This window comes from Larimichthys crocea, chromosome XVII (genome assembly GCF_000972845.2).
Source record: "Larimichthys crocea isolate SSNF chromosome XVII, L_crocea_2.0, whole genome shotgun sequence".
In the NCBI taxonomy this organism is placed as follows: Eukaryota; Metazoa; Chordata; class Actinopteri; family Sciaenidae; genus Larimichthys; species Larimichthys crocea.
Genome location: NC_040027.1, coordinates 3,004,565 through 3,026,240, shown reverse-complemented (window position 1 = coordinate 3,026,240; position 21,676 = coordinate 3,004,565). Strand labels below are relative to the sequence as shown.

Here is a 21,676-nt window from a genome sequence, read left to right as displayed (position 1 = left end):
GCAGAAACAAGTCCACCCTCCACTCCTTTGTCTTTTGTTGTGATTTTTTTTGATTGTTTTCTAGTGAATAACTCCTCACTCAGAATCATAGTTAGTACATATAGATAATAGATAGACAAGTCACATTTTAAGAATTATTTTCATGAATTATAATTGCTTTGCCTCTCATCCCATGCACTTAAGGAGAAAAATGTTCTGATTCCTCCTTGATTAATCAGCTACAGGGAGATAGATGGATTTGTTCTGTGTCACCTCTGACCTTGCTGGGACTCTGTGCATGTTTGGCAGAGAGAGATTGGTTATTATGAAATACATGACCTCTGTGTACACATGCAAACCAAAATCAGTGTATCTAATACCATAGTGGCCTGTCGGTGAGTCATTCTCACACCCCTAACCTCTTTGTGGAGGCGGCAAATGGATTGAGAGACTCTTTGTCTCAGTTTGGGAAAATATCTCCTGTTGAAATGTTTGGTTACCAGGACATATACAGATGAATATAATCCCTGATGCTGAGCTTAGTTGACATGTGTTTTAAGCTCAGTCTGAAATGTTATGACTGTGCTTGCAGAACTTAAAAGAGCTTCATGCACTGCTGACATTTTCTTTTCAAACAGAAAGGAAACCTTGTTTTATGCTGTGGTAGAATTTGTGCTCTCCCACCCCAAGCTTTTCTATGCCCCACTGGGTGTCAATCAAAACTATAGAAATATGATGCTCAAAATCCAAGGAGGTAATACCTGTTTGGAGCAGGTACAGGCAGCTATTGAGGAGATTGTACATATTTAAGCTGTCAAAAAATGGCTTAGAACCTCACACCAGAACCTAGACAACACCTCATCACATGTAAACACAACATTTTTGAACAATCATAGAAGACATTTTAGCCTTTTTATTGATGCTTTGCTTTGTCTTTTCTTACTATCCAGACCCCTGGGTGTTGAAATGTAATATTATTGTTCTGTTGAAATGCACTTAACATCAGCTCCATTCTGGCAGGCTCTTTGATGTATTCGCCTTTTGGAATTACACATGTGGTCTGGGATGACACAGAAAGAGTGAGATCTGGATCCTCCAAAAAATTTGTACTTCATTGCTAAGTGTCTTGTTTGGTCATTGTGCAGAAATGCGTCAGCCAAATGAGCAGTGATTTCTAGATCAGTCCTAAAAACAGTGTGATACTTATAATTGTGCACAAAGATTAGGAATCCTTTAGAAGCCGCAGTGTATTCAGTGAAGTGAAGTTCCTGAACAATATAAACTAAAGAAAAAGCATGAATGCAAGATGAAGCGATCCCTGGGCCTTTTTGAATTTCTTGCAATTTTAGAAGTCACTTCAAAATTGCTTTTAAAAAAAGGGTTTAAGTATTCTTACCATTTACTGATCAGTCAGTAAAATGTTTGAGTTATCATGGTTCATGGGAAACTGTTCAGAGACTGGCTTCAGATTGTAACAGCCTCAGGTTCTGGATGAACCACAGAAATTTACAGAAAGTGGTTTCTTCAAAGACAAAGTGTGCCTTCACATACTTAGAGTCTTTTCCAGTGTGTCTTACTGTTTTTGCAGAACGTACACCTCCATCTTTAAAGTCTGTAGTGTCATGTAAGAGTTACAAACTGTTGTAACCTGTAAAAAAAATATGGAGGTAACATCTTTGACATCCCTCATAGATTTCCAAAGGGACATTTTGAGGTTTGTAACTTTGATGTCCACTGCCATCTTGTCGTGATTCAAGCCTCTATATCCTAATTTGAACAGCATTGTGCTAAACAGCACAGCTAGTCACCAACACATTTTTTTGTACAAATATCTGGCAATGACAACATATACATACACATATGTGTATTAATGACTGTTTTCTGTAAAACTGGTGCTGTCAGTAAGTGATAGATTAAAAATAAATTTAAGTTGCTCAGGGTGTCCAACTTGTTACTGTCAATATTTCCAGGGTTCAAAGGGAGACCCTGGGCTGTCTCCAGGCCAGGCTCCACCAGGAGACAAGGTAAGAACTCTGCATCCAGTCTGTGTGTCAAACTCCTTGTCACTCTGTTTTTTTGTCAAGCCCTTTTTTTTTTTTTTTTCTTTTCTTCTTGGCTTCTTTAGAATATATTTCTTTACTTTTCCTTCCTCTCGTCTATCACAAATCCTTTACATCTTTTACGTGATTCAGTCATTTTACATGAGGTGATATCAGTCCTTGCTTAACCTCACTTAGACTCTGCTCACAAACTGTTTTTTCATTTATTTATTCCATTTATTAGAAATTTGAGCAAAATATACAATATAATGTTTTTAATGACTGTTTGAATCTATTTAAGAAATATCTGTGTGATGACTCATTAACAACTCAGCACTTTCTAATTTGCGGATGATGTAAAACACATTTAATTAGACTTGTTAGAGTGCTTGATCAGTGAAGTTGAGAGCCTGGTTTTCCTCATCCTATTCATTCATTCAACTTCCTTTCCTTTCTCCATTTCTGACTCATTTTATTATCAATGATTTGTGTGACTTAAACACAGCTGGTCTCTCTTACATTCTACTCTCTCTCCATCCTTGTCTCTTTATCTTCCAAGCATCATCACAGTAATGATTTTCCTGAACAGCACTGTTAAATGTCTTGAACTAATTAAGCTAAAAAAAATACTTGCTGTACTCACAGACATCTCCTAAGAAAAATTATCATGACTTCTCCATTTAGATCCTTTCAGGGATAGCCAGACTAACATTAAATTTCACTAAACTAAACTAAACTAGCATGTTTGTCAGTATTAACGTTATTTCTCTAATCTCCATTCACCATCTCACCTCAAGTTTTAGATATTGCTCAACATGTGGTTTCGATTAAAACGACCTTGAATAAAACATCATTAAAATAAAGTGGTAGTAGATACTGCCTGAAGTAGAAAAGCATATTTTAACTGTCCATTCTACTCCCATGTGGAAAATCCACTGCTTCTTTCTGCTCAAGATGACCATTTGCTTTTTTACAGTGATCTTTAATAATAAATAGTTGGACTGTTGGACCTTTGCCATGTTGTTCATCAGTCATCTGAATTAATGCGCTTTTCATGCTGTAAAAGGACGATTTATTTAGTGTTAAGTAATTTATACTACAGTCTTGCTTGCTTTCATTTCATAACATATTATTCTGTGTTGAACCATTGCTGTAATGCTTTAATAACACTTTTTTGCAGGTGTTATATTATTCTCTTTTTCATTTGTTTCAACAGGGTGACAGAGGTCCACCAGGTCTCATTGGACCAGATGGATTTCCAGGTCTACCGGTAAGATGTAGTTTTTTAAACTGTTTGTGTTTAAACTAGCAGCTGATGCTGAAGATAGAGAAAAACTTTGGAGACTTTGAAACTATATTTTTGAAGGACCTGTCTAAGCAGCTCTGTTTGCTGATCCAACACATTTTCATGAAATCATTTGGAGTTCTATATTTTACTTTTAAAACAGCATTTTTCTTTTTTTTTCTTCACTGTTGTCTGTACAACCTAAGTATTGAAGTGAGGTAAAACAAGGTTTGCAGATATATTATTGGTTCATAAAAAATAAAGTTGGTTTAAGAGTTATGTTTAAGACTTTAGTTTAGGACTTACTGACCCTGTATCAGTATTCCTGCTGTGCCCCCCTCTCCAAGTGTTAGCCACAGCCGTTAGTTGAGGCCTCTTAATGTGGTCAGTATTAGGTTACTCTGTCGGAGACAGCCTACAGCCCACCCTGCCCTCAGTCTTTCTGTCTGTCTTTACCTTTATAGAAAGAAACATGTAGATAAATATCTAACCTTTTTTTGCTAATTCTGACTTCATTTGTCTACTTCACACACATTTCCCCTGTCTTTGCATGTCTCTGTCTCTGCATATATTTCCATCTGTGTTGCTGTCTGACTTAAAGGCTTTGAGGTCAAGGTCAAAGGTCATCCAAAAGAGGAAAGGCACAATGTCCAGCGCCTGTTCAGGTCAACAATTGTCAGGCCTAACAAAAGAGAATTTCATGAATGCCACTATGAATAAAATGAAAGATGCTGGAATTCTGTCTGTGTCCACCAGTATTCACATATTCATGCACACTCACATTTGTTTTTTTTCCTGTAGTGTGTCTTGCTCAAAAGGGTGCATTAGTGTTGCTGTTGCTTGAATTATGTCCTTTCGATACAGAACAGACTTAATCTGCTATAGTAGGTGGCCCTGCTGCCAGGTAGCCTATTATTGAAGCTCCGTGTCTGGTCTCCACATAGCTGGTCTTCACCTTGCCTCCCAGGAGGCCATCCGAGTGTTTGCAGTAGCTGTACCTAATATACCCAGCACATGAACTGTGCCTCGTCAAGTATTTTCAGAGGAAATGACTGGCTCGGGGCCTATGCTCTTTACCCCCAAGTGGGCCTTTATTGAGTGTGAAGGTTCATGTGTCACAACCTCGGAGGCACACATCAGAGTCAATGGTGCTGTTCAAGAAGGTATCTTGTTGCCCCCAAAAGATACTAACCTGGCCCTGACCTTGTGTTTTGGAGCTCTAAACATCTGTTGTTTATAATCATGTCAAAGGGAAAAATAAAAGGGCTTGAGAGAAATAAAGCTCTGATTTAGCAAACAATAAATCCTGTTTAGTTTACAAAGAAGTTCTTGTTTAACTAAATGTGTATTTTGGCACAACAACTAATTGGGGATTAAAATGGACACACTGTTAATCTTATAGAAAGTCTTTATTTTTTAATTGTGTCCATTTCCTTTTAAACTTCACCTATAATGTACTCTGCAAAAGATTCATGTTTAGACTAGTCAGAACACAAAATGGCCAGTGCACTGGTTACCGGAAAAACTACCAACAAAGAAGACAATGCAGTTTAATGAGCAGTCTTTTATGAAATAGAGAATGAAACAGTAATATACACCTGTCACATACTGTATTGTCACTGTCTTCCAGCCTTGGCACAGTTTTATCTGATCCACACACCACTACCAATCTACTATCTCTAGCACTAATCTACTACCTAAATGTGTCAGTCCTGTATGCATGTGGATTTGCCATCATAATTAGTCTGTTAACTCCTCAATTACACATCCCAGTTCAGAGAACATTAACTCCCCAGCCAGAAGTGAATCTAACAATTTACTAGTCCTCTTGCAAAGTTGGTCCACACTGAAATATATCTGCTATAACATGGATTGCTATAAAATTTGGAACCAATATCCATGAGTCCCAGAGGATGAATCCTAATGACTTTTGCTCTTGAGGCACACCATGAGGTTTTTTGTGGAAGTGTTGACTATTAACTGACCTAAACTTGACCTTTTATGTACAGCCGCCATCTGGTCTTATGTTTCATCTGACCAATACTTTGATTTATGACCACATACCAGTAAAGTTCTCATCAGCTTTGGTGCACTTGCTCAACATCAGCATGTTAGCCTTTAGCTCAATGCACTTCTGTGTTACTTTGAGGCTTTAGTAGATCCTCATAGAGCATGCAGCTTGGTTGTAGACTCTCTTTTTTTTTGTAAATGTCTGTGTTGTTTTTACATGAAATATACTATACTAACATTTGTTTATTCAATTTGCAAGGGTCCTAAAGGTTATCCAGGGCCACCTGGGCTGCCAGGAGAACAAGTAAGTGATGTGTGTATCTAAGCAAGTTCAGCAGTTGTCATTAGCTCCGATGTGCATCAAACAACAAAAGCCTTAAATTTAACAAATGTAATTACAGTATTTATACATAGACAAACAGGATCAGTCTATGTACATTTGTGCACACACCCAACAATACACATCTGTGCCTGTGTGCGTCACCAGCTAGTTACATCAGTCTTTCAGCTGTTCTCTCTACTCAGTGGTTTCTTTCATCCTTTGTTTACACCTCACCCTTGATGGAAAAACTCCTCATCAAAATGCTAACAATTAATGAGATTACACAGCTTCACTACACATGTCCACATCAAAGGGCTCTAAGAATAGATTTTTAATGGATAATGTTAGATTATTAATATAAAAAGGAAAAAAGATTTTCGTTTGAGAATGGAACATCTGTATTTGTAACAATATTAAATCTTCATATATGTATTATGGTTTGGTCAACAATCATTCAATTCAATTTTATTTATATAGCGCCAAATCATAAGAAAGGTTATCTCATGACGCTTTCCATACAGAACAAGTCTAGACCGTACTCTTTATAATATTGTTTACAGAGACCCAACAGTTCCACCATGAGCAAGCACTTGGCGACGGTGGCAAATGTCAGTAGAATATAAAGATTACTGAGTTAATAAAAACACTGATTGTACCTGTTAAGGGTCTGTGATTTGCACAGATAAGTCACAGATAACAGTAAGTCTTATTGAAACTGATGATTGTTTTAAATTGTGCTGGATAAGAGCACAAGTTGAATAATGTAATTTTACCAGCGGGCTGAAACAGCAGAGTGAGCCAGTGAGGGAGGGGTGGGCTAGAAGGGCGCAGAAAGGTACAGTTAATAGACAGAGTTGTCTTGGTAGGGGCTGTCCGAAATGAACAGTGCTTGTTTTATTCCTCAGTTGGCAATGCTGGTAGAGGTCCCTGTGTCTCCTCTTTCACTTTATCCATCCATCTAATCTCCCTATTCACCGTTCATTCATTCTCTGTCTGTCTCTCTCTGTCTGTCTCTGTCTCTCTCTCTCTGCTGCAGGGCATACCAGGACCTCCTGGGGAACCCGGGGCTGCAGGTTACCCTGGCAGGCAGGTGCAGTGAAAAATACAAAAATACGCTTCCAGTTCCTCCATTGATCCTCTTAGATTCTTCATTGCTATACCAAGAACTCTACAGAGAATACACAGAAAAAATAATGATAATTGCAAAATGCAAACTGCTTTCTGCTGTCTTATGTACGATTATTACTCATTTTGGATTTGGAATTTAGTGGTAAACAATTGCTATTTCCACTAGAATATACTGAATGTGTGCAGTCTCTGGGCTTAAAGCGTGTGTAGCAGAGTAGACGGCGAAAAATAAATAGCAACTTTAAGAAGCATAAAACCATGTGTTTTTGTTTAACTGTATGCCAGTCAAGCTTGCTTTCTTTCTCTTATCAAGCCATTTGGTGTCTTGTAGTTAGGTTTGCCTCACCATGGGAAAGCTTGAGCTTACATGTGCTTGACAATAGGTCTTCCTCACCAGTCTTTACTTTGTTGCAGGGCTTAGCGGGGCCACAAGGTAACCCAGGACCTAAAGGTGTCCGTGTAAGTATAAGTGGCTCACTGCTCTCATTTTGCCCTTTTTTCTTCAACAGTGCTGGATTGAACACTTAATTTCCTGAAAGGATTAGGATAGTGTCAAGCCCTCATCTTTGCTCCAGAGAGCTTCTCAGGATCTGATTTGTATTTCTGACATACTGCCTAATGTGAGACTTTTTTGGGGGCCTGAATGTTTCTAAAGGCTGACTGGTTCTTCTTACTATCATTCCTCAACAAACAAGAATGCCCTCAAAAGACTGATGGGAGAATTTCGAATGGGAGAAAGTATGAACGTAGACAGAAGGCGGTCAAATGAGCTAGTTTGAAAAGGGACTTAAATGAGAGTTGCTGCTCAGAGAAACAGGATAGCTGGGATTACTATGTCAGAGTGAGGCAGTCAGGGTGAAGACACAAAGACAGGCAGTGCAATGATAAGACTGTGTGAGAGTGAGAGAGAAAAAGAATGAGAGAGGGAGGGTCAGGCTTGCGCAAATTACTTTTACATGCTGATTAAAAAAAAGAATTATGATATTATATAATATAATATGATGGGCCATTACTTGTAATGTCTGGTACATCATCAAATATTCCAGCCCCTCAAGTATATGCGGTGACTTGCATGTGTTGGATTAATTCACTGTGTCTGTTTGATAAAGCCACAGACATTCACAGTTTGAATTGATTCATGGTCTCAGGCTGGGAGGTACAGACACTAACCCTGCCCACATCACAGCAGCAAATTCCAAATTCAGTTCCACTGATCGACAGGTGGTGGTAACACACCAGGCAGCAATACGCAAGCAAGCAAAGAGGGGAAAACGAAGACTGCTTGCTAACAAGCAACGGATGTAGACAGTGCTGAAATAAAATATTTTAAAATGTGGTTCCAGTTGGAGCTGTATTGAATGATACAAAGCATTTTAGTGAGCAACACTGAATGTGAACTTTGCTTGTTAATAAAAAAACTCCATAGAGTGCCTTAAGATACATTTCTAATGTCAATGAATTAACTTTGTTTGTGGCCACAAATAGCGTAAAGAGAGTTTTCATGAATAGAATATCTCAAAGAAGCCTAGCCAGTGGCATCATATTTTCCTCCAGACTTTCATACGGGATACATCAGAGTAATGGTCACCGACGTTTCAGAAATACACTGCTAAAAAAATGTGGTTTTGTTGTAATGTGCAGACAATGTTGTGATATGAAATTCTGATCATTTCCAGGGTTTCATTGGGCCTCCTGGTGTTGCTGGGCCTCCGGGTCTAGAGGGGGAGAAAGTGAGTGATGTCTCTTTATCTTCAGTAGGCAAGGTCTTTTTAGCCACTATTTCTGTTTTTGGACCCGTTTTTTTTCCATTCCCAGTGCTGTTGAAATTTATTTCTAACAATGTTCTCATCTTCGTGCCTTCCCACTCCTTTGTTTTTTTCCTGTCTGATGCTTAGTACCTCCTTGCCTGAGGTTAGATAAATACAAGCTTAAATTACATTTTTTGTTTTCACACTTTGCCCTTTGCAGTCACCTACCTGCAGTATATCTTGATATACAGTATGTTCAGCTACTTACTCACTTACTAAAAGTATGAAAGTATAGATGTATGTCAGAACATCTCATAATTTTTTGGGGGCAAAAATAAATTTGTTCAGTTACGTATTTAAAATGATTACTTTGCAGAAAAAAATGTGAAGAAAGTTTCCATCTAGGTTATGCCTGAATGACATCACTCATTCCTTCATTCTTGTGAGATTCCAGTCTCTATCCTGCTCTTCATGGTTCTGTCATGGCTTGCAGCACATCATTTTGTGCCAAGAGAATTAACCCAATGTGATGAAACAATGTTGGCTTACAGTAGGCCATATTAGGAATCTCTCTATACACATTTAATGGTATTTAGGAGGGTTTTGCTACATTCTATCCAGATGGATATACATATAAGATTAGGGGAACTGTGTCTCTTCACTCTATTATGGCCTGTAATTTTAGTCCAGTGGTTAAAACTTCAAACTTGTTACACCAGTTACCTGGGAGCAGCACAGTTTCATACTCCAGATTTAAGTCATTTATTAATTTGTTTTTCTTTTCTAGGGCATTCCTGGTCCCATTGGAAAACCTGGACCCAAAGGAAGACATGTAATACTAAATCCATTTTGAATCTTGCTATAGTTTATTGTTGCTTCTTAATATAAAAATATATACCTCTGTCATATATCAAGGGAGACAGCTGCATGTGTGATTGTGTTTTAAAAATGGATAATCATTTTATCCATCCCATGATATATATCTTCTTAAAATAGCATTATATTACGTCCATAAAACACAAAGGAACATCAAAAGGGAGAATCATTTGTATGCTGCATTTGTTGTGAATGTGTTAAAACAGCAGGACCCTGGTTAATCTGTGCAGAGAATGACTCTTTACAGGATTTAACACTATTGAAAGTGTGGTAAGTCACACATTTACATTGGAAATGTTTAATTCCCTCTATTTTAGCATAGGTCCGCCAATACTAAGCTTGCTCCAGGGTGGCATTAAAACAAAAGCCCAGTTAGATTAAGATAGAGACAGATGGAATGTCAAGGTCGGGCCCTCCTACTGTGAAAAGTTAATGTTTTAAAAACAAGCCTTGGTTTCTCTATGTTGAAGTTGCCAAGTGGGCAGCCAGCCCAGTGTCTCTTTCATCTGAAGGTTTTTTTTTTTGTGGAACATTGAGCGATGTCTGTCTAACTGGATCAAAGTCTGTGGCCTAAGGGCTGTTGTAAGCCAGTCCGCAAGCTCACCATTACACTGGCTAATCTTGACTTATTAAGTAAGCATTATTTTACATCATATCAAAACAAATTTGATCTTGATCAACAACTTGGGGAAATTGCATGTTAAATGCCATATTTAAATTAAAGATGGATGCTGTGCGTTACAAAATGTATAAATTAAGTAATAGTAAGAAAGTAGTAAAAGAGAAATAAAAAGTCAAATGATTGTTAATTTACTTGTATAGAAGTGGCGTATACTACAAGTGGAGAGTATAACTGGCAATGGTTGCTCTGATGTTCTTAAATTGAATGTGGATGTACTTAACCCACAGGGTGTGGTGGGTGATGCAGGGGAGAGGGGGCCTTCTGGTCCTGATGGCAATGAGGTGAGAACTCTTCTCCGCCTCCTGGTGAATTCAGCTGTCCTCTTTTTTGTCTTGCACTTTTCATCGACCTCTGTCTGTTATTCCACCTTTCTCTCCTCCATCTCAAGTCTTCCTGTCTCTCTCCCTGTTACTTGTCTTCTCTCACCAGTGACTGTATGTTCAGTTCCAGGCTATTTCCCAGATTAAGATGTTCAGTTTCATGTGCTAAAGTCATTCTTTATTTCTTTTCTTCATTTATGTTGAGGCCTTCTGTCACTTTTGTATTCATAGTGTGTAACAAAACAAAATACAATGCACATAAACCTTTTGCACCAAGTCTTATGCAAATTATTTTTTACGTTAATATGGCATCATAAAAGATGGACAGGTAGTTTATTTAAGTGCCTAACCTTATCAGTTGGTTGTGTAGTAATATTTTGAGTGCACAGGAAGAGACACATAAATTGGCCTGACTATACTGAATATTTTAAGAAGATTCAGTGGAAAATTATACAAATGACTAAGCAGTTAACTTTTGGGTTTCAGACATACGTTTTTAGACACTCCATCATCCTAGGTGTTAGCACATGAAAACATGGAGTCACACTTACAGTATTTCCAATGTGGCCTTGGGAATGAGGAATGTACAATACTGTAAGTGTCCTGTCCTGTGTACTTAGGATGTTGCTGTGATGTTTCACAGGGGCCTGTTGGTGGGACTGGAATTAGCGGCTTTCCTGGCCTGAGGGTGAGTATCGGTTTTGCAGTGTTGTAATTTTTAATGATGTGTGTCCCATGCCAAATAGGCACTGTTTGTCAATTGTGTCATTCACTTGGCTGACAGTTCTGCTTCTGCCTCTCCTTGTACTTGTTTCCAAGATTGCTTGTCTGTCCATCTTTCTTTCTACTTGTCTGTCTCTAGTGGTGAGATTGGGGTTTGGATGATGGATAGCAGGATGTACTGAACTTGAGCCAGAGTTTTTCATGGCAGCAGAGTATATCTTACTGTTAATGATGGTGGGATTCAGAATCAAAAAATTTTGGCTGTGTGTCATGTGTCTTTAACACCACTAACTTCATGACATTTCCAAAATTACTGAAGCATGTATAATGTTACTTGTGTCAAGTTCATTACAACCATCACATTATTTCCCTCTAATCTCGACCAATCGCCCACTTATCTTAATCATGAATAAATCAGTATTACTGGTGACAAACCTGGCAACTGAATTTTCTCATCTGCTTTGCCTTAGTCACTGACAACAAGTGACTGCTCACTCCTATAATCCAAAAGTGGATCTGTGTGTATACTTAGATATTTTTATCAGCAGATTAGTTTAAATATTGCAAGATGAAAACAGTTTCTGTACAGTGAGCTATTTAGATGAAGATTGCACTAAAGCCTGGGAGAACATAAATAAACCAGACATGTCACCAAGGTAAGCAAGACCTTTTATTGTGCCTTTCCTCTTATATGCAACAGTCTGTGACATGGGCTCTGAGCACAGTTGTGCATGGTTGTGCATAGTGAAGAAACTCTAAACATGTGGATGTTTTAGACATTACAGTTTTACTGGTGCAAGTCACAGAGCATGCTATCTTCTTACTGTGGAATGTGCGACTGTTAAAAAGTCTGAGTTCATACAGGTCTCTAAAACTTCCCTGTTCATGTCAGCAAAATACATACATCAGTATACATCACTTTTCCTGTGACATAATCTCAAGCTTCATTTACACTGGTTTGCTGCCCTCGTTGCATGAGGATTTATTGGGGTGCTTGAAGGGTCACTGTGTGTGCTCGACACATCTGGATGGATGAGGTTTCTTTAACCTTCACCTCAGGTGCTGTCTGTAAGTACAGACATAGTCTGACATGCAACACAAAATCTGTAGTGAATCTAAGTATTTTTAAGTAATCTTTAAGTATTTTCTATTTTATTTTGACTTCATCAAAGGTATTATCACAGACATTCTTATTCAAGTGTATTTAAGTGTAGTTTACTACATCTGAATATTTCAGATTTATTTAGTGTGTCATTTCAGAGTTGCAGATAAACATGACATGCTTGTTTAATAGATTGTGTTGGCTTTAGAGGTCGTAACATTTACAAATCTTGTTATCTGTGGTTTCAGTTAGACCACCATACAGCTCAGACCGCTTTGTATAGTCTGGAAAGAATAAGATGCCCACATTCATAAACAATGCCCCCCTATCCACAGACATGCAAACACACACACACACACACACACACACACACACACACACACACACACACTCTGTTCTGTCATTCAGTTGACCACAGGGCATCATCATTTTGTCTTTAAAAGACAAAAGACTTCATTACAACAACATAACTATGTGCTTTATATTACAATGCTTACAGCGACAATTATCAAAAACAAAAGAAAAGAATATTCTCATCTGTAAACAGTGGTAAATGTGCTCCATTGGTCCGCTTTTTTTTTTTTTAAATATTGCAATGGCTGGCTGTCTGATATATGATTGGCGCGTCAATCCCTTTTTCTCAAACGAAAAAATAAATAACACAGCATTGGTTGATGTCTGGAAAAAGTGGACACTGTGACAAAAAACAACGTTTGTGGCAGAATAGTTTTGGTCAGAGCATAAACAGAATCATCTGTCGGAAGGCACCGTGGCACTAAAACCTCATGTGGCCATACTGTAGCACGTCTTCGCATTGTCTTCTTTTCATTTAGTTGCAGTCTGCAACCTCATCGCTAGATACCACTAAATCCTACATACTGAACATTTAAAACATAACAAAGCTGCACACTGCACGTCCAGACCAGGTTTAATTTCAGTTAAAGTGCCTCACACATTTTGTGACTTCACAACTGACAGACATTTTCACCTTATGTTTTGAAGTCCTTGAAGGCGTGACATGAGTGTCGCTGTTGGCACAAACAACAGCTGATGTGTTACTTTACTACTATATAAACAAATAATTGCCTGTAAGAACTTTTGAGTAATAACACAAGAGGGCCAAAAAACGTACACCTCCTTGATCCCCCCCTTTCTCATTTTAATGCAGGATAGATTTCACAAATAACTTACTTTGACATCTAAATCAAAAATTCATTTACACTTCCCACTGTTAATCACACACTTGTGGCTCTAGTTGTGCTCACTCATTTATTGAAAGGTAATTACACAAAGTTAGAACTCCAGTTAAGTAAGAATGTAAACAGAGCAGCAAGTGTTCATTCTGGTATGCACTTGATGTCTTTGCCAGTGTGTCAACAAAATTTCATGCAGCCAGACACACTTTCACAGCTCTTTCACAGATAAAAAGCAAACGGGTGAGGTAGGTGGAAACAAAAATTGTTTTAAATTTGATAGCCTTTATTTTATAGTGTGTGTGTGTGTGTGTGTGTGTGTGTGTGTGTGTGTGTGTGTGTTACTGCATCACCACTCTTACTTCAACCATTTGATCACTTTTAAATGGTGTGGTGAGGGCTGCATTTACAATAATTGTACTTGAATATACAAATACATTCTTCACTGGCATGTTATGTGTCAAGTACGTGAAGCAATGTAGGATGTGATACACTGAGTGCTTAAGCGATTCATGTTTGATTGGCTTCTCTGAGGCTACAGTGGTTGTGTTGAAACTTGAGGTACAGGAATGAAACAATCTGGTTTTTGTCAATCCTTTAATCACTTGTCGTGGGAGAAAATGGTTTGGATGATTTCTAACCACCTGGCAGTCAGGCTACATCTTGACACTATTTTGCGTAAAGGCTGTGTAGGTTGTTGATTTACCAGGTCGCTTTAATTTTGGGGAAAGGTTTATCTCCTCCTTTCAGTATGTAATTTCTCATGTGTTCTCTGTTGAAAGCCTCTTTTGATGGAGTGCATGTGATTTGTGTCCATCCTACTGCAGTACAACAGTGGAGCCGCAGCATCAAACACTAGTCTTACAGGGTCCAGATGGACCACATGTCCATGATGACATAAAATTAAGCCATGTTTTCTTACTCACCTCTCACTTAGACTTGCATCTTGACCAGACGGACAGATGTTTGGATAGAGGATAGTGCTGTGATCTGACATTTTCTTTAATGCAAAAAAGTTAAAGATTCCCCATTGTACTTGTATTCATTTGTATTAACAATGCTACACACACTTTGCTCCTGACCTCTTCACCCTTACAACCAAATTCCATTAGGCATGGATGCGACATGTTCTGTTTGCACCATGGTCATCAGAGATAATCACGGCTGTTTGAAATCGCACCAGAAGTGTCAGGCCGGAACTCAAACAGGACTCAGAAGCTCAGGTGTCAGTGAGCAGAATTATTTGGAGACAACAAAACCTCTCGACAGAGTGATACGAAACAAAAGGCTATGAAAACTAACCTAAAAGGAGTCTCCCAGAAGGGAGAACTAGGCCAAACTAAAGTTAACAAAAAACACTCCTAAGGAGGAAAAACTATACCAGTTATGCAAAATTATCAGAATCAAAGGAGGAAGAAAAGAAAAGAACTGAAAATCTCTCCAAGGGAGGCTGACAATAAATTGATTAAACTATGCACTAGGAACCAAAAGCAAAAAAATCACTCTTTCGAGGCAGAAAAAAACTCACGAACATACACACTGTGACTATGAACAAGACATGGAGCTGGCTTGGGTGATTGGACATAAGACGAAACACTTTGGCACAGGATAAAGGGAGACACAGAACCTATATAGACACACACAGATGGGTAATGGGGAACAGGTGGAGACAATTAGGAATCACGGCAGCAGATGACACACAAGGGAAGGGCAAATGATCTGAAACGAGAGGGCAGGTAAATTTCAAAATAAAACAGGAAGTCACAAGACAAAAACAAGAACACCAACATACCACTTTGTTGTGACAAGAAGTGCCATGGCCTGTTTTTAAAAGCGTCCCATAAGGTCCCATAAGGATATAAGGATGCCCTGCACAAACTTCTGATCATAAAAACAGCCAGAAAGGAAAGAATTTAACAGTGTAACATATTTGAACCAGTGAAAAATGACCAAATCTGAGGAATTTATGGTGTGGTGGGCAAAACGCTCTGCTACTGAAACCCTCCTGGTGGCATTTGAAGTCACATTGAGAACAGACCAAAACAGCACTGTGGCTACGACATACTGGTGACACACCTGGTGGGGTTCTGTCATTAGTCCCTTATCCTTTAAGCCTTCTGCTGTCTTAAAGAGATAAAAAAAGAAAAAATTCAAGTGAGAAGGCCTTGTTTTTATTTTATTTTATTTTAAAAATTTTTTATATACATAGATACCAAGGCTGTGTTTAGTTTAATGTGATTGAGTGTGTGTGTGTGTGTGTGTGTGTGTGTGTGCGTGTGTGTGTGTGTGTGTGTCTGTGTGTGTCTGAATGGTACATTTGTGCATGTGCTTAGAAACACACACCGACAACATCATTGCTACTTGCATGTTTGTAGCAGTCACAGAGAAAACCTCTCCATCAGTGGCCAGCTTGACCACATTGCTACTTGTAAAGGGTATTTTTTGGTCTAGACACACATTTTGGCCATTTTCACCTCGCCTCTGCCAGTTAGAGTGGATGTTGTAGGCTGACAGTGGTTAGCAGGGCCAAGTCCAGAGCCAGACTCATGCAAAACAACCGGCTATTCTGTCAACACGGCTTAGTTTTGTTGTGAGGTTGTAACAAACTGGAATGCTCTGTGTAAGAAAAGGCAGTCTGTTTTCATAATAACGTCTCTGCCAAGAAGAAACCGGAAACATGTAGCTTGAAAAATGTGTGAGTCTGTGTGTTTGTGATACATAAATTCCATTGTGTACCTGCTTCCCTCCACAGGGGGACCCGGGGCTTGAGGGACTGCGAGGACTGCCTGGTATGGTGGGACCTCAGGTAGGTTACATGTTGGCATTCTGTGAATGCTCTAAATTTTAGGAAACAATATTTAACATCCAATTAGATGTCAAATGAAACCAGTGGAATTTGAAGAACACAAGAAGCACGCAACACCAAGACATAATGTTCAAATATGTGAGAAATAAGTTTCAAAATATGTGTCAACTTTTATCATTCTTCAGCCTCCTCCTGGCCTCACTTGATTTACAGGTGCTTCGAAAATTCTGTCAGTGAAGTCACTGATTTTCTACAAAATGTTCCCCCTTTCCTCTCTTTATCTCTAATCGACTGATTCTTCTGCTTTCCCCTTCACCCTTTCCTCTCCCTGTGGCAGGGTCCAGCAGGACGAGCCGGCCTGCCTGGATTGAAAGGTGATAAGGTGATCTAAATATTTATATTATTGCAGTGTGTCTGTGTGTAATGTGTCACTAGCCCAGTTCACATAATTCAGCATTACAAGAGATCCTGTTAATATTTTAATGACTTTCAAATATCGTGATACAAAGACTATGTTAGCAGTTCTTTATGTTAAATATTCATATCGCTCCGCAGTGCATGTTGGTTCTTTGTGACTATTAATTTAATGAAATTAAAACTGAATTTTGACAGTTGCTCCATAATGTGAATGTAATATACTGTTTATACCTTATGTACAATCTATTATATACATCAGTCATTTAATGACCACTGTGGCAGGGTAGTGTTGTGTTATATCTCTGTATGATACTGTGAAATTCAGGGTGAAGTGGGACAAAGGGGCCAACCAGGAGACATGGGGTACCAAGGCGATAAGGTATGTCTGCTGTCACACAAACAAGGTTTTAAGGAAAATACTGATGTACACCATCTAATCATTATGTGCATAAAACTATCATTACCAACAATTTCTAAAAAGATCATTAGTGATTCTATTCCTTCATCAGTCAATAAATTCCCCAAATTAATTGTATTTTTCTTGATCCCACTTTACATCCTGCTAACAAATGATCGCATGATAGCAGAATCTAGAGAAGAACATTTGTCTTTTCTAAATCAGGAAAAGATCAATCAAAACATTTCCACATTTGTGTTTGAGTAAATGCAGATGTCGATTCATAAATCAGTCAAGTTTTGTTCACATAAGCACATTGAGGCATGAATTCAGTTGTATAGAAATGGATGAAAACAAACACACATGAAGACCAGTTTGTGTTGTGTCTGTATCTTTCAGGGTGCTGCTGGTGTGCCTGGTCCTACTGGGCCAAGAGGGAAGCCAGGACCACCGGTATGTTCGTGTGAGTGTGTATGTGTCTGTGCAGCCAAAGGTGCATTTTAGTGAATTAGTGAAAGTGTATTTATTTACTTGGTTATGTGTGTTTCTATATTTGTGTGTGTGTGTGTTTCTATATTTGTGTGTGTGTGTGTGTGTGTGTGTGTGTGTGTGCGTGTGCGTGTGCGTGCACATGCTTGCCAGTTTATACAGCTTTTATAGACGAAGCCAAGCAAACACGGCATACCATAATGAGATCAGGACTATTTTTGTTAGCTTGTAAACTGAACTGAAATTTGGTCACATTCCCAACACATCTGCTGTATTGTGCACTTACTGCTCAAAAGAGGGAAGAAAGAAGTGAAACAAATGTCTTGTTTTTCTTATCAGCAGAAATAAGCTGATTAAGAAAAAAGATGAAACATCCACATTTCCTTATTCAGGATGCATTATAAACAAGTCCAGATGTTGTCTTGTTCCACAGTACCTAGTTTCTATTCAGCATCAGCTGCTTTTGGAGTAATCAGAATAACCACATGTATGCATGTATGCAGCATTGTGTTACTAATCAGTAAAGAGTTTGTTGTTTGCTCTGCACCCATGACTGTAGTTACATTTTTGTTGCATCACATCAAATGTCTATACAAACACAATGTTGCATCATTTTGAGGTAGTAATACTATCTTTTACACTGTCAGTTTCATGATGAAAAATATAAACAAAATACATTATTTAAGTGCTGACAGAGAAGTTGAGGAATTGTATGAGAAAATCAAAGACAAAAAAATGAAATGATTATGTTGAGAAAAGTGTGGTTTCTTATTTCTGTTGTTCCTTGTGTGTTTTCTAAATTTTGACCAGGGTAAAATTGGTGATATGGGGGCACAAGGACCACCTGGGCCTCCAGGACCAGAGGTAGGACATACATTTGATGAGTGTTTGTATTCAAAATATCAATTTATTTGTTAGATAGATAGATAGATAGATAGATAGATAGATAGATAGATAGATACATACATACATACATACATACATACATACATACATACATACATATGTTGAGACACCACGACATAGCAACAAGAATATATACACATTTAACATTGTCAAATATTCTCCTCCGGGTCACTTAAATTCTATGTGAGGGAAGGGATGAATATAAGCAAATTAGCATTTTCGCATCATTGAAGTTCAACTTTAATGAACTTTGACCATAGTTGGTTCCACTTGGCTCTCAGTGAGTTTCTCTAGTGAGCCAAGATGGAGTAGACTTTGATTTTTGCTGTGTCTAACCAGCCAGTATAGCTACTCAAATGGACTACAGACCAGCAAACTGCACTGCCCATATTCAGAAAAAGTTCATTAAGGGTAACAACTTCAACTCCAGTTATATTAACAGCACAGACAGCACGCATAACAATCTAATATTTTTTTAAATGTTGCTGTAGGTAGACAGTGGCACGGTGAAGAAAAAGAAAAGCAGATCTATCTAGCAGATTTAAAATTGGGAAAATAACCACACAGTGTTGAAATGTATAAAAATAGAGCATGATGGAGAAAAAGATAGGGATTATTACTTTGCTTTAGTTCTTGGGTACTTTGGCACAGTGTAGTATGCTGAGTAGAGCAATGATGGATGGCAAGCCAGTCCAAACACAGATGCAGCTATAAAAAATCAAAACATCATCCTGCTTTTAGTAGTGTGGGTAATGTGGTGGGCGCAGGGTCCTCTTTTATGAATGCTCCCACTCAAGATTATGATCACATGAAGAGATTAGAGAGATATGGAAGTCATTGTAGACGCAGCAGGTAGCAAAAAAATGCAGATTTCACTAAAGTGCTGATATCTCCAGCCACAGGCTCAGGTGACTTTTTGTAACTGAACATGGACATATAAAACATGGTCTAAAGTAAATAAATGCACAGATTATAGACAACCAAGAACATGTTATACATGAGAATTCTTGCAGATTACAATAAATCCATTCATGCTCCCCAAATGATGACCTTTTCAAAATTTTGATAGTCCCCAGATTTTCTTTTAGCACTGATATCAAGTCAAATAGTAAACTTTGTACAGAAGATAATAATAAAAAATAGTTTGCTTATACCATATTTGCTGTGGCTATTCATGGACACCGGAGGATGAACCTGTTGTGACTCCAGGACATTTCCTCTTTAGCCAATATGTGATAATCTAAGATGCCAGTTGCATCATGAATTGCTTCATTAATGATTAGGGATGTAACAATACACTCAACTCACGACTCGATTCAAGTCATGATTCTTTGTTCACAATACGATTTTTTTTTTAATCAAAATGAGCTACAGACAAATTATGACCAAATAAATCTTTTTATCTTTCTTTACAGAAACTCTCAAACAGTTTGTTTTTATAAAAAGTGCAACTTACATCTTAAACAACAAAACACAGAAATCCTACACACTGGACCTTTAAGACAGCAGTCAGAGCATCCAGACCATACTGTTGTTCTGGACTGTTCTGGGCAATCCTAAAGAGCAAACTAACAATGCAACTGCAAAGCATGCACAAAACATTATAAAAGCAATAGTGAGAATGTGAGCCTATACAGAGCTCATATGCACAGTCATGAAACAAGCAAAAAAGTTATTGTGGACCCTCTGTGTGCTTAAGTGCAAATCAGACTGCTTGAAGCTAGCACATATTCTATTCAGCTGCTTAACTCTAATGCTAAATCGTAGTGCACTAGAGCAATAAATATGTAACAAATATACAATATATACACATTTACCCATTATGCACATTACAGTTTCTTTTGTTAAATGTCTTTTCTATGATTTAAGATGATTTCACATGAAACACTTTGTTCAACACGTCTCAAGCATTTATGATGTTTTTATGTGCAACAGACCAACAGACAGTTGCACTAGCACTGTGCTCAAGACAAGTAAACTGTATTCTCTCAATCAGGTTATCTCACTGGCCCCAAAACTTGATACTGTCCATGTATTGCATCAAAACAACATTAATCTTTTGTCCCTTGCTTTCCCATTTCTAGCATCTCCCTCCAGCATGTCTGTGTTTTAGATGTAGAATAGCTCACCTTTTCAAAGAAGTCATTGTTGGTGCTGCAAAGTATGTGAAAAGCATAGAAAACCATGCTGTACTGCAACATGACCATAGGTCACATAGGCCATTTTTCTGAAATGGTTGATTGTGTCATGGCAGGTGTGCCTGAAGGTATTCAGCATCTATCAGCTCAGTAGCAATCCATCACTATCTTTACATCAGTTTTCTATAAGCCTGCCTGTCCACCCAATGCAGATTTATGCAGCATGACTTCAGTAATCTGCCATTTTAAATTCAATATAATCCCACCTGCCCTGAAATGTACACAGGCACAGACACTTGAGATTGTGTGAGATCAAACTCAACCAATTACTCATGCAACTCTTGACAGATGAAATAATAATATTGTACAATATTAATATTTTTCTGTTCTTCTGTTTTTACAAGGGGTTTCCTGGGGACATTGGAGTACCAGGGCCCAACGGTCCACCTGGACCAAAGGTACAACATTATCTCTCTTTCCATCCATCCATCCATCCATCCATCCATCCATCGATCCATCCATCCATCCATCCATCCATCCATTAAATCCATTAAATTGAATTCATGCATTTGAATGTGTTTCAGGGTTTGCAGGGTGCCAGAGGGCCACAGGGCCCACCGGGGCCACAAGGAACACAGGTGGGATGATTCAGCACACAGCTCCCTTCTACATGTCTACATGGTTCTCAACTCACTGATACAAATAAGTGGAAAATATGGCTCATCAAGGGATTTCCATTGGATTAGTCTGAGGGAAGATTAAGTATCAGTACCTTTCATTTAGCATCTAGTCATATCTCAAACAGTTGCAGCCTAGATAGTGGGAGTTTTTTTTCCCTGCAATATCTCTCGGGGCTTGTTCCGCTGGGTGAAGTCATGATTCACCATTGGGTGCTTATAAAAACAAGCCTGAAAGTTTTCCAGCCCTGGAAAAAAGTAACAGAAGCATTTGGAAGGTGTACAACACACACACGTTTCTATTGTGATGAATGTTACAACATGACCTAGCAACTGCATACAGAGGTGTAGTTGACAAATGTACTCTTACTTACTCTGTAAGAATCTTTTTCTAGAATCCATAAATGTATTTATAAGATTAACAGATCTTCGTTTTAGC

The 21,676-nt window shown here is 38.3% G+C and overlaps 1 protein-coding gene across 1 annotated transcript in view; it reads left to right on the top strand.

Moving 5' to 3' along the window:
• The window catches only part of col24a1 (collagen type XXIV alpha 1 chain), an 83,450-nt gene that overhangs the window by 24,160 nt on the left and 37,614 nt on the right, over positions 1 to 21,676 (top strand). Inside the window, exons 6-21 of the mRNA XM_019259981.2 lie at positions 1,950 to 2,003; positions 3,235 to 3,288; positions 5,573 to 5,617; positions 6,672 to 6,725; positions 7,178 to 7,222; positions 8,440 to 8,493; positions 9,299 to 9,343; positions 10,297 to 10,350; positions 11,033 to 11,077; positions 16,160 to 16,213; positions 16,551 to 16,595; positions 16,956 to 17,009; positions 17,427 to 17,480; positions 18,327 to 18,380; positions 20,965 to 21,018; positions 21,145 to 21,198. Of these exons, the coding sequence (XP_019115526.1) occupies positions 1,950 to 2,003; positions 3,235 to 3,288; positions 5,573 to 5,617; positions 6,672 to 6,725; positions 7,178 to 7,222; positions 8,440 to 8,493; positions 9,299 to 9,343; positions 10,297 to 10,350; positions 11,033 to 11,077; positions 16,160 to 16,213; positions 16,551 to 16,595; positions 16,956 to 17,009; positions 17,427 to 17,480; positions 18,327 to 18,380; positions 20,965 to 21,018; positions 21,145 to 21,198 (819 nt within the window). The remainder of the gene's footprint in view (positions 1 to 1,949; positions 2,004 to 3,234; positions 3,289 to 5,572; positions 5,618 to 6,671; positions 6,726 to 7,177; positions 7,223 to 8,439; positions 8,494 to 9,298; positions 9,344 to 10,296; positions 10,351 to 11,032; positions 11,078 to 16,159; positions 16,214 to 16,550; positions 16,596 to 16,955; positions 17,010 to 17,426; positions 17,481 to 18,326; positions 18,381 to 20,964; positions 21,019 to 21,144; positions 21,199 to 21,676) is intronic.